Below are 18,106 nucleotides of genomic sequence, written 5' to 3' on the forward strand. Positions count from 1 at the left end.
TGACTAAGACTGCATTTTTTTCACCTAAGAAACATAGCCAAAGTATGACCCTTTTTAACTCACCAAGATGCTGAAAAACTTTTACATACTTTTATCTCTAGCTACTTGGACTACTGCAATGCACCTTTTAGAAGTCTACTGAGTGCCCAAGAAGTCTATTGATAAACTCTAGGTCAGGCATGTCAAACATACGGCCCGCGAGCCGGACCCGGCCCGTTGGATGATTTAATCCGGCCCGGCATAAATTTCTGAGTATGTAAAAAAAAGAAGCGAGTCTCTAGCTCATTTCTATCAAAAGTTATGATTTTTTAAAATAAATACAAACCAAATGCTCCCTCCGGCCGCGGGAGGGCAGTAAATGTGTAAAAGAGACGTCCAGCATGCGGCATTGACACGAGTTAGTACTAAAAATAAACCGGCAATCTTGCTTCACAATTCACCACTACTAAACAAGTTATCGGTCAACACACCCTTCCCAAAATGGCACTGTCAAAAAAAAGAAAAGTGGACACGGAGTGCAGAGTTTTCAAGGAAAAATGGACTGAGAATTATTTATTCACAGAAGTGAATGCAAAACCAGTGTGCTTGGTATGTAATCAGCAAGTTGCAGTGTTCAAAGAGTTTAATATTCGGCGCCACTATGAGACTCATCATAAAGACAAGTATGACCACTTGAAAGGACAAATAAGGAAAGACGAGATAAACAAATTGGTGGCTGGTCTGAAGAAACAGCAGTCTACTTTTACGCGCAGCCGCGATATCGCTGATGGGGCTGTAAGAGCCAGCTACATTATTGCCAACGAGCTGGTGCAGGCATCCAAGCCATTTTCTGATGGGGAGTTTGTAAAAACATGCATGCTGAAGGCTGCAGAAGTCGTGTGCCCTGAAAAGCGACCTGCCTTTGCCAATATTAGTCTAACGAGGAACACTGTCGCAGATCGGGTGACAGAACTCTCAAGTGACTTGACAGGCCAAATGAAAGAGAAAATCAAGTCATTTATCGCATTTTCAATTGCAATAGATGAGAGCACCGATGTCACAGATATTGCTCAACTGGCCATATTCGTTAGAGGTGTTGATGAAACTTTGACCATCACCGAGGAGCTGCTTGAATTGGTGCCCATGAATGACACCACAACAGCAGATGACATTTTCAGCGCTCTCGTTGGAGCGCTGGACAAGGTGGGAGCGGACTGGTCCCGTGCCGTGAGCCTGGCTACCGACGGTGCGCCATCAATGGTCGGGAGAAAGGCAGGCGTTGCCACAAAATTCCGTGACAAAGTACAGACCGCAAATGGAGGACAAGAGTTTTGGGCATTTCACTGTATTTTGCATCAGGAGGCGTTATGTTGCAAAACACTGCAAATGGACCATGTTATGAGTGTGGTTGTGAAAACTGTCAATTTCATCAGAGCGCGCGGTCTAAATCACCGTCAGTTTGACACATTTCTCAGTGATAATGTCATTCATGCTGGCCTACCATACCACACTGACGTGCGGTGGTTAAGCAGAGGTGCAGTACTCAAGCGCTTCTTTGAGCTACGAGGGGAAATTAGACAGTTCATGGAGAAGAAGGGACGCCCAGTAAAGGAACTTAAATGCAAGGAATGGGTGCAGGATCTTGCGTTTATGGTTGATATTACACAACACTTGAATACACTTAACACTACATTGCAGGGCCGTAACAGAGTTGTCACTCAATATTACGACAGCATAAGTGCGTTCAAGATGAAACTGTCACTGTGGGAGACGCAGCTATCCAACGGTGACACCGCGCATTTCTCTTGTCTCACAGCTGTGCGTCCGGAGGCACCGGACCGTCCCGATAATGATTTGGAAAAATATAAAGACAACATAACAGATTTGCTGCGAGAGTTTGAGCAGAGGTTTCAGGTATTCAGTGAACTTGAGAACAAATTTGGCTTTTTTCGCTCGCCATTTACAGTGAAGCCTTCTGATATGCCAGCTGACATTCAACTCGAGCTTATTGACTTGCAGTGCGATTCCGCTATGAAGGATAAATTTGGGTCCGTGGGATTGGATACGTTTTATCAATATCTCGTGCCAGGTTACCCCAAATTAACAGCCATGGCTGCAAAGGTTCTATCCATGTTTGGGACTACTTATCTTTGTGAACAGGTGTTCTCCGTAATGAACAATAATAAAACAAAGCAGCGCTCTGGTTTACAAAAAGGTTAACAAATAAACACTTGAATGACATTGTTAAATGTGCTGCTACTCAGGATTTGACACCTAATATCGATACACTTGTGAAGGCAAAAAGATCCCAAGTTTCAGGAGCCAGCAGCAGCAAGTAGACTGCAGGAGTGCAGTGAGAGAGAAAAAAAGTGTGATGACACGAAATTTGTTTGCACTCATGAATACAGATCATTAAAAATAAGATTAATCTGGTTTCATATTAAAGACAATTAATATTGTGCAGTATATTCTCAGCTTCAGTAGGCCCAGCCTAGTAGTTTAATCTGATGTAGTCTAATCTTATTGCCCATGCACTGCTATAACTTTTATTTTGTATTTCTTTTTTTATTTATTTCAAAGCAGTATGACAATTAAGGCGAAAATATTTTTTTCATAGCTCCCACTTGAGTTTGTTTAGTGTGGTGAGTTGGTTCAGGTGTAAAACTGCATTCACTTAACTGTTAAAATAAACCAGTTGTTAACACATTCACCGCCTAACATGAAATCATTTTTTTTTCTCCATTGTTTGTGAATAAATGTGTTGTGCTTAGAAAAGATCCCTTGTCATCCGTGATTATAATATGTAGGGTAGGCTACAAATGTAGGCTGAATGATAAAGCATAGTACTGAAAAACAAAGCTAAATATTTGGAGTTGACATTCTTTTACTGATCCGGCCCACCCGAGAACAGAAAGTCTGGATCCGGCCCCAGAGCCAAATTGAGTTTGACACCCCTGCTCTAGGTTATCCAGAATGCAGCTGCTAGAATACTAAAAAAAACCAAGAAAAGAGAACATATTACACCCGTCCTTGCTGCTCTGCACTGGCTTCCATTTTCTTTTAGAGTTTATTTTAAAGTCTTGTTACTTGTATATAAATCTTTAAATGGCCTAGCACCTTTTTATATCAAAGATAGCCTATCACCTTATGTACCAACTCGAGCACTTAAATCATCCACAGCGGGCTTACTTAATGTACCTGTAGTTAAACAGCAAAAAAGTGGTGAAAGTGCTTTCTGCTATTATGCACCAAAACTCTGGAACACTCTTCCACAAAACATTAGAACAGCAGGCTCAGTTCACAATTTTAAAAAGCAGCTGAAAACCTTCCTTTTTAATTTGGCTTTTAATTAATGTTTATTCTGTCCATTGCTACTTATTCATATTTTTATTTCTTGTTTTATAAATTTTTTTTATTGTTATCTTTTATTTTACTCTACTTTATTTATATTATTTTACTTTATTTTCTGCACACTCATACTTATTCATACTTTTATTCTTGTTTAATAATTTTTTTATTGTTATCTTTTATTTTATTTTACTCATTTATTTTACACATTACTCATTGACTCTTTCATATTAAATATTTTATTTTATTCATGTTACCATATACACTGTTTTATTCTTGTTTAAAACCCTTTTAAGCCCTTTTAACTGATTATGATTGCTGTGCTTTTCCCTGTTTTTGCCTTTTGTTTTTATTTTTCCTGTTAAGCACTTTGAGCTGCAGTCTGTATGAAAGGTGCTATCCAAATAAAGTTATTATTGTTATCTTCAGAGTTTTCCTCCATATCTCCCTTGTAGCCAGACCCAAGTGGAAAATCTGTGCACATCCAAGTTGTCTTGATTGGAACCCTGTAGCAACTGTGAATTTGGAGAATAAGTCTCCTGGAGTCCACACACCTGCTGTGACATTGAACCAGCTGATAAGCTGACATGTATTAATGGATCTGGGACTGGCCTTCCCTTTTTTCTATTAAGGATTGAAATGCATTTTATTTAACATTGACATCAATCAATGGGATAGTATAAAACTTGTAACATCCGATTGGGTCATGTTACCTTGTTAAAACTTTGTTTTACAAGATAAGTTTTAAATACTGACAGATTATATATTTTTCTGGTATTAGTATGTGAATATTAGAACAAATAATCCATACATATACATTATGCTGTATTTAATATAGTGTTACTGTCAACTATGTTGACAGTACAGTACATTAATATATTAATATATCTTTGTCAGAGAATGCACTCCAGGTCTTGGATGAAGACTATGCTTACAATATATATATATCCCTTATCTTCAGACTGTGTCATGCAACACATTAGTATTGAGAGAAAGCCAAATAAAAATAGAACAAATGGGGAGCAGATTCGAGTAGAAAGAAAATTTAGCAATACAGAAGAATCCATTCATTTCTCATGGCAGTCCTTTAACATTGGGGTATTGGATTAGTCATTACATGTGCATGAATGTTTTTTTCCAAGCCACTCCCAAAATCTGTGAATTGAGGAATTTGAGACTTCAGCGATATAGAATGATGGAACGGAAAGTCTAGTTGACCAACTAATGAGAAAATAAACATTAAGCTAACTGTATAATATTTTAAAAGGCACGTATGATAGTGTATAATGTATAAATAGTTAGTTACACTGCCAAAAAGGCACTTTAAGGTCAAAATCCAAAAAATCATCAGAGGATTTGTGTGTGTTCAGGGGGTGTTGTTGGAATGAGGCAGACACCCTAGACAATATATTGTTAGTTTGCTAGCCTGTGGTGTGTCACAGAGAAGTGGTGAAATGCTTTCAGAAAGCAAGAAGGAAAAAAGGAAAACTTACACATGCATGCCAATGTAATGTCTTCAATAAATGGAACTTGAACCCTGGCCCTTTTAAACAAAGACTGTGTTGTGCTCAGCATAGCTGTGGGTGGGGTGTGTGCATAAGGGGATAAGGAAGTGTGTGTGTGTGTTTGTGCGTGTGTGTGTGTGTGTGTGAGAGAGAGAGAGAAAGAGAGACCAAGAGAGAGAGGAGGTGTTCCCAGGCTATCCTGTCCACCCAAAAGCATGGGCTATATAAGGAGGAGGCACCCGTATAGCTGTCTGAAATACCTTGAGCCTTCAGTCCAGGGCAGTGATATAACAGGTTTCTGTGCTCTTTAGCTTCACAGACAGTCCAACAGGATAGCCATGAGTGTGAGCAGCGTACTTATGAGTGGCCCCACCACTTTCATGAAGAGGTCATCAGTCCCCAAAGCCTATAGTGTTCATGGGGGAATGGGGAGTGCTAGAACTCGTATCTCTTCCTCAGGTCTCAGTGTCTCCTCCGGCTATGGTGGTGGCTATGGGGCTGGCTATGGGAGCAGCTATGGTGGGGGCTACATCCTGAAAAATGCGATGGATTTCAACACACTCCACCTGAATGAAAAGGCCACCATGCAGAACCTAAATGACCGGCTAGCCAGCTACCTCGAAAAGGTGCGCTCTCTGGAGGCAGCCAACTCCAAGCTGGAGCTCCAGATCCGAGAATTTTATGAGAAGAAGGGCCCGGCTGCTTCACGTGACTACAGTGCATACTGGGACACCATCAATGACCTGAAGAAGAAGGTAAGATCCCATCTATTAAAATGTTTATTGAATGTTCCTGGACTATCTTTAGACCATAATTTGAGCATAGCCTGCCTCACAGGTAATTTACGGATTACCAATAGTGCATTTTGTATTTTGCAATGGCTTGTCAGTACATTACAGAATAAGGCTATAAAAAGACCATAACCAATGCCATTACATACAGCAGTACTGATACTTTCAGCAGAAGGAGCCAGTGATGTATTTTAGAGGTGCAATCTTATTGATTTTTAGATTGAAAATTAGTGTAATACCTTGTGGCATCATTTATAAGAAATTATTAAGCATTGTATTAATTAGGCAATGTGCAGGAAAGATCCATGGTGTTGGCTTTGCCAATAGAGCAAGGTAGTTAAATATTAGTGATATCATATTGCCTCTTAAAATTGAAGAAAAAGTACAACATTTTCTAATATAAACAATTAAATATACATGAAAATTCTAACATATAATATATTCTCTAATAATAAGAATGTCTGCATTATAATTCAAACAAGCCAAACAAAAGCAAAGTTGTATATTTACTAATTAATATCAATAATAATTTACTATCAGTGCAACATATCCAAATCTATTCATGGGATCTGAAATTAAAATTTGAGACTTGTAGTTACAGTGTTGACCAAGTATGCATTTGTTATGCGCAGTGTACTAAAGCAGAATTTACAAAGTTATTTTTGTATTTGTGAAACTTTGAAACAATATGATAACCAAAATGTTTTTTTCCCTCCAGATCAATGCTGCCACTATCAACAATACCAATATCCTGCTCCAGATTGACAACGCTAAACTAGCAGCAGATGACTTCAAGACCAAGTAAGTCCACAACCTCCTTACAATTTCTGTTAATTTTTTATAGTAAGTTTATTAGTAGGTTAATTTATATCACACCTTTCTTATATAAAATCACAAAGTGCTTCAGAAGTATAACAAAAAAATACAGAGACAACATGAGCCAAAATTAAATGAACACCAGTAAAAATGGGTCTTCAGCTGCATTATAACGGCATCCAAAGTGTCCAAAGATCTTATGTCTAAAGGGAAGCTGTTTCAGGGTTTAGGAGCATTCATAAGCCCAATCACATTTAGTTTTTAGAGTAATGTAGTATGTTCTTTCAGGAAAATTCAATGATGAAAATATGCAGAGAAGGTGTCTAGTCCATGGAAATGATAATGAACCTAAGGCCGGCACTCTTCTAGGAATAATTTGTTAGATCAAAAAAATAACGACTGACACATTTCAGATAAAGGAGCTTCGTTCTGAAACGTGTCAGTCTTTATTTTTTTCCCTTGATTTAAAAAATGATTCATAGAAGAGTGCTGTCATAAAGCCTCATACCATCACCAGTCTTTGGCTGGACCGCAACAGCGGGGCCAGCCCTACAAACGCGAATGTTTGTGACTGAGTGAGTCACACCATTGGTCGGCTGGTCCAGCCATATACTAGGTTTTAACCTGGTCTTGTTTTTTTTTTGGTTTAGTTAAGGGGATAGTTGGCAGCTTGGTAATTATTAATTAATTACAGAGAGACAGCATTGCTGCATGTACTTTCCGTTCTCTGGATGCTAGATAATAATAACCGGCTGCAAATCTGGTTGCATGCTTGCAGATTGTGCTGTTCCTCTCTAACACCAGTGTTCTCTTCTGAATAATCAGGTATGATCATGAGCTGATGATGCACCAGTCAGTAGAGGCTGATATAGCCAACCTTCGTCGCCTTCTGGATCAGACCACACTGACTAAGACAGACTTGGAGATGCAGATTGAGGGGCTGCAAGATGAGCTTGCTTTCTTGAAGAAGAACCATGAGGAGGCAGGTGTTACAGGCTTACATGTTTTGTGCCTTGAAATGGGAGGAAATTGGGTTTCGTCCTCATCAGTTCTTATTTGTCCCATGTTGCTCCTTACCCATTGAGCATTAGTAGCTGGAAAGTGCCCTAGTGCCCCATAAGTTATCTCTACATGTGGTCTTCTCTTTGAAAATTGCTGCCTGGAATTTGACTTTTACATTCTCATTTACATTTGTTTACTTTCTCAATCTTGAAAAGAACACTCCAGTAATTAAGAGAGAAAAAAATGTTATTTACTGTATTATTCAAATAATGTACACAATTGTTCCCCAAAAATGAGGGGGGGGGGGGCAAATCCCCTTGGCCACTCCTCTCCTTCAGTTCTCTACTGTCTTGGCTTTTGGCAATAGGAGTTGGCAGCCCTGCGCTTACAGTTGACAGGGACAGTCAACGTGGAAGTGGACGCTGCACCTCAACAGGACCTTAACAAAGTTCTGGAGGAGATCCGGTCCCAATATGAAGCCATCACGGAAAAGCATCGCCGTGACCAAGAGACCTGGTTCAATGACAAGGTAACTACAGCACCTCTACTGCTGTAAATAACTTGGACCTTATAATGAATGAAATGTAAGTGCAATCTTCCAGATCTTGTAACTGGAATGACATAAGCCTGGCATGGATTTATACCTTCTGATAAAAATTGAGAATTCCTATATGAAAATGTAAATAGACTGTATACTTCAATAGCTTGTCAAATCGAGCTTTGTTGTAGCAACAGATCAGTGAAATGCTGATTTTCTTTATTGCTTTCAATGAGTGACAGAAAGAGGGGTGAGCTCAATATATGTGTGCTTTGCAGACAGCAGCCCTGAACAAGGAGGTTGCCATTAGCACAGAGACCATCCAGACCACCAAGACAGAAATCACAGACCTGAGGCGAACCCTGCAGGGATTGGAAATTGAGCTGCAGTCTCAGCTTAGCATGGTAAAATGTGCGGGTACACACATCATTACAAATACAGAAAGGCAAACATGGATACTGTTTGCAGCTGACTGACCAACCTAGTAAAACTCACAATATCAATGGTAGAAACTAACTTTCATTGGTAAGTGAATATTAAACAAAAAATGAAACAATGGTTGGCTGAACACACACTGCTTTTTGCTCCATCCAGATGTATAACTACATAACTGGATCAATTATCAGGCTTAATGAATGTTGGAGACCATTTGCTGCAGGTACACAGTGTTTCACCATTTAAAATATTCAGGCTCAAACATTGGACTTAATATATTTCTGTTATATTTAGTATTTTGTTCACAAATCACAGTTATTCCTTTATTTTAACATTTATTTAATTTCACCATTGTTTTCACATATATGTCCCTTTATCTATTTTCCAATTCTTCTATTTAGTATTTTCCATCTTCTATTTACTATTTTCTTCCTCCAGCATATTTGAAGGTGGCACACTTGAGCCTCAGAATTATACTGAAAAGGGTGTAGCTAAGGTGGCTAGGTGGGCCTGACTACAGGTTTTGACATGCCCTTGGCTAATCATCTGTGGGTTTGACTAAAGATGTCTGCCGCCATCTAGACCACCAAGACATTCAAAGTAATGTAAGTGTAAAAAAAGTGGTGAAATATAAAAATAAAGGAATAAATCTGTTATGTAGACACCCTAGAATTACTGTGGTTATGCTGAGCAGTGTCACAGCCTCCTGTGATTTTGCAAAGTAACCAATTGCTGACTGCCAAAATGGCTTCTAGATTAATTGTTACATTACAGTAATGTAAAGACTCTTGTACCTCTCTGTGCATTCAAAATTGTAAAGAAGGAGGTAAACTCTTTAATATCAAAACTAAGCATAAGGGGAGTGCAGTGGAAACACATTTAACTTTGACAAACAAGTGGTGTGTAAGTCTGCCAAGTCTGAACAGAGCTCTAAGTATGTTGGATCAAATCTTGGCCATTGCTCCGAGTACCCTGTGTCAGTGGAGCTGACCACCATTGATACTGTTACTCAGTTAATTGTTTCTCAACCAACAGATGTTGCTATTGAATCTTGTTCCATTCCCTATATAGCTGAGGCCAAAAATTTACATACACCTAGGCTAAAGATATTCAAACTCAGTTTTTCACAACTCCCCACATTTCATGTTACCATACATTTCTTTTAGCGAGTCAATTAGGGCATCTACTTTGTTCACGTCAGAGGTCATTTTAAAACAATCGATTAGAGACAGATTTATTCCAGCTTTAATTCACTATATCAGAATTGCAGTGGGTCAAAGGTTTACATACACCAAGTTGACTGTCTCTTTAAACAGTCTGGAAGATTCCAGAAATTGATGTAATGGCTTTTAAGCCTCTGATTGGCTAATTGTCATAATTAGGAGTTATTTGGGAGTGAATTGGCACCTGTGGTTGTATTTAAGGGCCTACTTTTAGAGCCACTGCCTTTTTGCCCTTGATACCATGGGAAAATCCATGCAACTCAGCCAAGACCTCAGAAAAAATGTGTGAACCTCCACAAGCCCGGTTCCTCCATAGGAGCAATTTCCAAACAACTGAAGGTACCATGAGCATTTGTACAAACAATTGTATGCAAATATAACAATCTTGGGACCACACAGACACTGCATTGTTCAGGAAGGAGGCACAAATTAAATATCAGGGCTGAGCGAACTTTGGTCCGAAAGGTTCAACTGAACCCCAAGAAAACAACAAAGGAACTGGTGAAGGAGTTGGAGGCATCAGGTACCAAAGTATCTACATCCACCATTAAGAGAATCCAACATCACCATGGCCTGAAAGGCAAGGAAGAAACCCCTACTGCAAGACTGGCATTAAAAAGCCAGAATGAAGTTTGCAGGTGATCACCAGGACGGAGACTTAACCTTTTGGAGGAGTGTTGTCTGGTCCGATGGAACAAAAATCGAACTGTCTGGCCACAATAATCAGCGCTATGTATGGAGGGAAAAGGGTGAGGCTTTTAATCCAAAGAACACCATCCCAACTGTGAAGCGTAGGGGTGGCAGCATCATGTTATGGTTGTGTTCTGCTGGAAAAGGGACCGGTGCACTTCATAAAATAGATGGCATCATGAGGAAGGAGGATTATCAAAAAATACTGAAGCAACGCCTCAACGCATCAGCTAGAAAGTTAAAACTTGGTCACAACTGGGTCTTCCAGCAGAACAGTGATCCTAAGCATACCTCCAAAGTTGTAACAAAATGGCTTAAACGCAACAAAGTGAAAGTATTGGAGTGGCCATCACAAAGCCCTGACCTGAATCCCATAGAAAATTTGTGGACTGAACTGAAAAAGTGTGTCTGAGCAAGGAGGCCCACAAACCTGACTGAGTTACACCAGTTCTGTCAGGAGGAGTGGGAAGAAATACTGGCAAAGTATTGTGAGAACAGGCTGATAAGTATCTCATGGGTCAAAGATACTGTTACATATAATCAAGAGCAGAATAACCAACATCATTGATAGCAGGATTTCAGAATGCCAACTGAGTTATAGAAAAGGAAAAGTAACAAGAGATGGCATCTTCATACTAAGAACAATTAGAGAGAGGATGATATAAAAGAACAAAAAAGTTTACATGGTATTCATAGACTATCAAAAGGATTTTGATCGGGTAAACCATGAGCGACTAATTGAGATACTGAAAGAAGAAGGAATTCCGGCACATGAAATAAGAATAATAGAAGATCTATTTTGGAACCAGAAAGAAGCTGTCATTACGGAAAATGGAGAAACAGAAGAAGTTGACATATTAAGAGGTGTAAGACAAGGATGTACTTTATCTCCAATTCTCTTTAATTTGTATATGGAAAGGATGATCGAAGAAGCACTACAAGAGAAGAGAGGGATACAGATAAATGGGGAGAGCTGGACAAGCATCAGGTATGCTGACGATACAGTTCTTCTGGTAGAAAATGAGCAATAACTCCAAGAAATGTTAGAAGTTGTAAATCAGAGATACAGAATGGCATTGGACAGCAAAAAGACCAAAGCAATGATTATGGGAAAAGGTGAAATTGAGAAGATCAAAATTAAATTGGCAGATTCAGAATTAGAGCAAGTGCACAAATACAAATACTTGGGAAGTTGGATCTATAAAGATGGAAGATGTCTGGAGGAAATTAAATGCAGGATTGGACAAGCAAAAATGGCTTTCTTGGAGAATAAAGAACTTCTGAGAAGCAACATCAACATCACAGTGAAGAAAAAGATTATTGAAACCTAGTTTTTGGTTTTCCTTTGCTAATTATTTATGTATTACTTGACTGACTTAGCCAACTGACTAAAATCTGAAAGTTCACTCCAAAAAAGCCAAAGCAATAATTATATTATTGTATATATTTATAGAATTAATCTTTCGGTTGAAAAAATGCTGAAAACACGTTTAATCAACCCATTTCTATTATTACAAATTTCTTTGACATTGCAGTAATTCTGGTAGAATTATCTACTGCTTTTCAGTGGTGCACTGGAGTAGGCTTCAACACCCAGAGGAGTTATCCCACATTTTACAAAGGCTTGGCTGAATACTTGAATCTGATTGGTGTGTGGTGTGCATTAATTTTCAATAACCGGACACCTCAGCCTTTTAACTGTTCTAAAATCAATGTGTTACAAAATACAACATTCTAAATCAGTTAAACAGCAACATCGTTCTTTCGATTTGTAATTATTGTTTTATCCCCTCTCCTTTTCAATATCCAATTTCACAATTAATGGCAACATTTAATCACGGCTTTACTTACTGTAACTAGCTTCATTTAGGGTTGCCCGACCACAGAACCGTCCCTTATTTGGATAGTAACATAGGTGTTCCATTTGGCAACCTGACACATTTTCTTCCATCTCTTTGACTCTGTTTACACTTGGTTTTAAAATGCGTCTTAGGCTATCAGATCACAAGTGGACAGCACTAAATACAAGTGTAAACGACCACCAAGATGCATTGTGACCCGATCACTCAAACCACTTGCCGAGGTGGTCTGGGACGCATTTGACCACATATTATTTGCAGTGTAAACGCTAATGCGTCCTGATGCGTCTCCGACAAGGACGTAACAGGAAAATACGTCATCAATGCAATTTTTCGTCTTGTCCTGAGCTCTTTTGCAAGTCACAAATGACTTTGTCCTGCCAATCTCAACAGTTGGAATAGCCCGTACATGTATATTAGTTTGTTTTCTTTTGTTTTCTTAGCTAGCCCATGCGAAACGGGTGTGAACGGCGATGTGTCTCGACTGTCCACTTGTGTTCGGTTCACCGAAACGCATTTTAAAACAGGGCCTTTGTGAACGGTTTTGTTAGTAATATAATTGCATTTTGAATATAACTCAGTATTTAGCTAGCTAGCTATCCGGGATAACAAGCATGCCGTGAGACCATTTTGACCTAAAACCCAGCTGAATTTTAATATTGACTAGGTGACAAGTGATGGCAAACCTATCATAAAGCTAGCTGCCATTCTAACTGAGTTTCAGAGAACCTTAGAAAGACGCTGTCTATACTGCATGACCATGCCATTTTAAAAAGCAAGACAGAGCTAGGGAGATGAATTTGATTGAGTTATGGTTTCATGCAATTTTATTCAATAATGTAATGACAAAAATGACCAAAATTAGTGCTAACTGTATGGTATAAAACTAGAAGGAATGATTTTTCCTTATAGAATCATTGTTTTCATAGAATTAATGACCAGAGGTTTTTGCTTAAGAACGGTAGCCTACAAATAGAACTACCTACCAGAGTTTTGCATAACAATGGTCCAGATAGAACTATCAATGAGAGATTAGCTTGACAACGATAAAACAATATGGCAAATGAGCTGCAGAAGAATATTTCAATTTCAGCTGATTAAGTCGATAAAATAAATAAATCAATAAATATAAAAGTAACTCATATATTGTCATTGTTGATAACCCATTGTATAAGTGGAATAAACCACTCTGAGATGTCCCGTTTTTGGAAAATAATTAACTTTGAGGGTGGTTAAGCAACCTTGGCTTCGCCTCAGCCGCATCTCCTCTTTCAGGGATTCGAGGGGTTGGACCCAGGCGCAGAGTAAAAAAACACGAGAGACTCCAAAAGGAAAATTCTAACAAAGACTTTACTTAATAAAAAAAAAAAACAGGGAACAAACAAGGCCACGAGGGGCAAAACCACAAACACAAAAAGATACTTAAGAACTGAAAAAAAAACAGAACAGAACACGGGCAGGGCGGACAGAATACGGGCAGGCGGAACACACACAAGCAGGAACGCAGGCAGAAACACAAACAGAAACACAAGGAACCAGCACCCGAGTCAGGAAGACAAAGGACTTAGACTCAAAACCAACAGGGCACAGGAGGGCACAATTAACAATCAAACCAAAGCAGGGTGGGAACAACGAGATACAAGCAGAAACAAGCAATAATACAATTAACCAACAGGGGACACAAAACAGAAGTGCCGCCATCTGGCGGCCCAACAGGGAAAAACGGAGACAGAAACACAGAACCATGACATCCTCCCCCGTTGTACATTATTTTCCAATAATGGGACAGCCTATCATGATTTATTCCTTACATACTCGCTGAAAACATACATACATGCATGCATGCTTACATGCATACACACTTGCATACATACAATACAGTGCAATAAACACTGAATCACCGCCTGTTGTTTACCTTTTGCTATCCCACAGAAAGCTGCTTTAGAGAAAACAGTGGCAGACACAGAGGGACGCTTCAGTGCTATGCTGGCTGGCTACCAAAACCAGATCAACATGTTAGAGGCAGAACTGGCACAAGTGAGGGCCAGTACAGCACAGCAGGGCCGGGAATACCAGATGCTGCTGGACATTAAGAGCCGACTGGAGCAGGAGATTGCCACCTACCGTAGCCTTCTGGAGAAGGAGGAGAACAGGTATCTGTAGCCCTCCACAACAAAAACACACCCATACAATGCTACTTATTAAACACAAGCATATTAGCTGAAATGTAGGATCAGTATTCCTATATACAGTACCCTATATATAGAGTGCAATAATGTTTGGAACAAAGCCACATATGTTTAGCTCTGTACTCCATATTTTTAATCAAAAAATTCATAAGTGGTTAAAGTGCAGATTCTTTTCTCTTTTATTAAAGGGTATTTTAATAGATTTTGGTTTCACCAAGTAGAAGCACAGCACTTTCTATACATAGCCTCCCAATTTCAGGGTGTCATAATGATTGGGGAAAATGATTTCATGGGTGTTTCTTATTAGTCAGGTGTGTTCAATTGCTACTTTACTGCAAGTATGAGAGCTTTCTACTGAAAGCTAGACTTGATTCTGGCCTTTTGATTACCTTTGTAGTCTATTATTGCCAGTTTTCAACATAAGAACCAGAGTTGTGTCAATGAAAGTCTGAAAGTTTGAAAGTTTCCTTGTTGGGTAGTAAAGGCAAGTTAGTCACTGTTTTAGAGAGATAAAGATTATTGGGATTGCGATTTGTTGAATTTTTATGAATGTGACATTGTTGGTGATGATTTGTATATATTGTGAATCATAAAAAATTTTTTATCAGTGCTGTAATGTTAGCCTATGTTTTTCCAGCAATCCAAGCCAGCTAATTGCTTGGTAATAGCTAGCTAATTGCTAATGTATGTGATTTAACTAGCGTGATTTGAACTGAAGGCAGAGGGGAGACTGATGCCTCCTATCAGTTTGGTCCAACGACTAGGCTCGGTAAGTCTGAGTGCTAAAAACTCATGGTCCGAAAAAGTGGAATGGCTAGCTAATAGAGAGCCTGCGGACGAATTCCATGCATTGCTGGTCATGTGTATTGCCTAAGTGCACTGTTGCAAGAGATTACTTTGATTTGATCCATCCATCCATTATCCATACCCGCTTATCCTCGGCAGGGTTGCAGGGGGTGCTGGAGCCTATGCCAGCATGCATTGACCAAGAGGCAGGAATACACCCTGGACAGGCCGCCAATCTATCGCAGGGCACACATATCATTCACTCACACACTCATACCTATGGGCAATTTAGAGTCTCCAATTAGCCTACTTTTATGTCTTTGGACTGTGGGAGGAAACCGGAGTACCCCCGTGGACACGAGGAGAACATGCAGAATCCACACAGAAAGGCCCCAAGCCGAGACTCGAATCCACAACCTTCTTGCTGTGAGGCGACGGTGCAACATGCTGCCCTGCTTTGATTTGATGATTTATGTATTCATGCAAAATCAAAGAAGCATGTCAGTATGAAAACAATTATTTCATACTGCAACATCTGAAATCAAATTGGTTCATAATAAATTGATGATGGCACAGACGGCACAGAGGAGACAAGGTAGTAGTGGTGTAAAATAGAGTGCATTTTTCAAGCAATGGAATGATTCAAAATGATCTGATTGAAGCCATTGCTTATGGTGCAGGTAGAAAAGTGTGAAGTCATCACTGCTCCTTTTTTGCATGGCAAATAGATGAGAGAATCTCCTGTAAAGCTCAGTTGTCAATAATTCTGAGTCAATTGGAAATGGTTGGTTGAATGAATTCATTTGTGCATATTCACATATGAAATGTTTATGCAAATAAATAAACCTGCTTCACCGTCTTAAGTTGCCGAAGTAAGCAAACTGACATTTTGTTACACATTGTAGATCTAAATTTGGGTAGGAGGCTAAAGTTATTTTTTTAAATTTGTTTTAAAAATTTTCAACCTTGTACACATTGGACGTTCAGATGACGTCATGAAAACTTTCATTCCGGCTCTTCGGAGCACGTCTTTTCAACGTGCGACAAAGACGTTCAAAAGACATCTTTTGGACGTGTCTTTGCTCAGTGGGAGGGGGCAGTTAATTCTTCACATGCGATATGGGTGTTTGAAAACATTTTTCATTAAATAAATGAAATAATAATTTGAACAATGTATTTAAAAAACCCTTTAATAAAAGCTGAGAACCTGCACTTCAGCCACATATGAATTGTTTGATTACAAATAAAAATGATGGATTACAGTGCTAAATCAAGACAAAATATGGCTTTGTCCCAAACAATAAGGCAGTCAATGTATAATGTACACTCAGGCATCTGAAATGATCAAAATGTATTTAGAATAAAATTCAGTAATCAGCAAGAATGTATACAAAAGTATAAATATCAATTCAGTAATACAGAAATGTATTTTTTTGAAAAGGACTTTATATAATCATGAGGAATCCCAGACATACATTTTCAATGAGGGAGAGATAAGTTATTTTAAAATATCATAATCATAAAGCACCACAGCACTCAAGCAATAATCTGGCCCTTTCCTGCCAGAGGAACATTTTCAGAAATTTTTGGTTTTTGACATGCTTCCTATCCCCCTTTTTAGTCCTTGCTCATGAGGTTTTATTTTTTTTTGTACTTTTTGATTGTCTGCAAACTTTGGGGTGGAGTTTGCTGGACTAAACATTGCTGATTAGTCAAAAGCAATATTTGTGAGAATCGCCAAACAGACAAAGCAAAGGCAACAGAAAAGCGAGCGGGTCTTCAAACAAAGGAAAAATGTAAATGGGAAAACATAATGAGACAAAATCATGGACCGAACAACACGGTACAAGCTTGAATCAGTATAATAATAATAATAATAATAATAATAATAAAAGCAAACATCCAAAGAATTTTTTCCAACATAAGATACAGGTAGTGATTCAGTAACATGTTGTTTTTTCCTTTTCACTTTTAGGACTCCAGGCACAGGTAAATGACATTTTTATTTTCATGGCAATGATGATTAGTATTAGAGAAAAAATAATATCTTAGTGCTATAAAATTATCTTAGTACAATTCAGTATCAAAATGTTTACACAAGGTAGTGAGATAACTGAGGAGTTCTTTGTATCTCTCCCTACAGGTGGAACAACCACAGTCACCACAAAAACTGTTCGTTCTATCAACTAGAGGCTAAGCACCTCTTCTATAGAAAATCGATGATTGTTTCAGAAGTACATCTCTGCTCATTCTGCCGATCATCTTCACAGAGATAGCAGTCACACTGTGGCCTCTACGTGTTTGCCTAATATTGCAAATAATATAGTGCATCTCCTCTGCAAAGCCTTAATACCCCAGAGTTTATATGAAATGTGTGTCAATAAGAGGAAATTTTGTCTATTGGCTGTTGCCATATTAGTCAATTATTGATGAGATTACTACATGTGCCAATAGGCTTTCTTCTGGGCTTTAAAGCCGTAAGCAGAAATTATGATAGAAATTATATAAAAATGCATCATGTCATCATTTCATTAATAAACTTAAAATTAAAAGATTAACCCGGCTGCTTTGATTTCACAGTACTGCAATGCTTACATTTCTAAAAATAAATCTGTGACAAACTCCAAATTGTCTGTTTTATGTGGACTTACAAGAGAATGTATATTTCAGCTATGCCTGTAGTAATTTATAACATTTTAACAAAGCTTTTTCATTTTGTCACACCAAGACAGCAGAATATTGCAAGAATATACACTACATTTCCAAAAGTATGTGGACACCTGAACATCACTCCCATATGTACTTGTTGAACGTCTCATTCGAAAACCATGGACATTAATATAGAATCGGACCCCCCTTTGCTGCAGTAACAACTCCACTCTTCTGGGAAGGCTTTCCAGTAGATTTTGGAAGAACATTATTGAGGTTGGGCACTGATTTTGGGC

General features: G+C 38.7%; 2 protein-coding genes across 4 annotated transcripts; both read left to right on the top strand.

Moving 5' to 3' along the window:
- Nucleotides 1-246: 246 nt before the first annotated feature.
- On the top strand, nucleotides 247-2,199 carry LOC135242649 (general transcription factor II-I repeat domain-containing protein 2B-like). Its single transcript, XM_064313807.1, has one exon. The coding sequence runs from the start codon at nucleotides 481-483 to the stop codon at nucleotides 2,197-2,199; it is 1,719 nt and encodes a 572-aa protein (XP_064169877.1). The 5' UTR covers nucleotides 247-480.
- Nucleotides 2,200-5,017: 2,818 nt separating this feature from the next.
- LOC135247688 (keratin, type I cytoskeletal 19-like) lies at nucleotides 5,018-17,789 on the top strand. 3 transcript variants are annotated; one of them, XM_064321435.1, is made up of 8 exons: nucleotides 5,019-5,587; nucleotides 6,342-6,424; nucleotides 7,265-7,421; nucleotides 7,809-7,970; nucleotides 8,258-8,383; nucleotides 14,119-14,339; nucleotides 17,137-17,150; nucleotides 17,305-17,789. In XM_064321435.1, the coding sequence occupies exons 1-8, from the start codon at nucleotides 5,171-5,173 to the stop codon at nucleotides 17,349-17,351; spliced, it is 1,227 nt and encodes a 408-aa protein (XP_064177505.1). In that variant the 5' UTR covers nucleotides 5,019-5,170; the 3' UTR covers nucleotides 17,352-17,789. The 3 variants fall into 3 exon arrangements, with proteins under 3 accessions (XP_064177506.1, XP_064177505.1, XP_064177507.1); XM_064321436.1 differs by lacking the exons at nucleotides 17,137-17,150; nucleotides 17,305-17,789 and adding an exon at nucleotides 15,321-17,036 and having other exon boundaries at nucleotides 5,018-5,587; XM_064321437.1 differs by lacking the exon at nucleotides 17,137-17,150 and having other exon boundaries at nucleotides 5,020-5,587; nucleotides 14,119-14,351; nucleotides 17,303-17,789.
- The last annotated feature ends 317 nt before the right edge of the window (nucleotides 17,790-18,106 follow it).

Source organism: Anguilla rostrata, chromosome 2 (genome assembly GCF_018555375.3).
Source record: "Anguilla rostrata isolate EN2019 chromosome 2, ASM1855537v3, whole genome shotgun sequence".
NCBI lineage: Eukaryota > Metazoa > Chordata > Actinopteri > Anguilliformes > Anguillidae > Anguilla > Anguilla rostrata.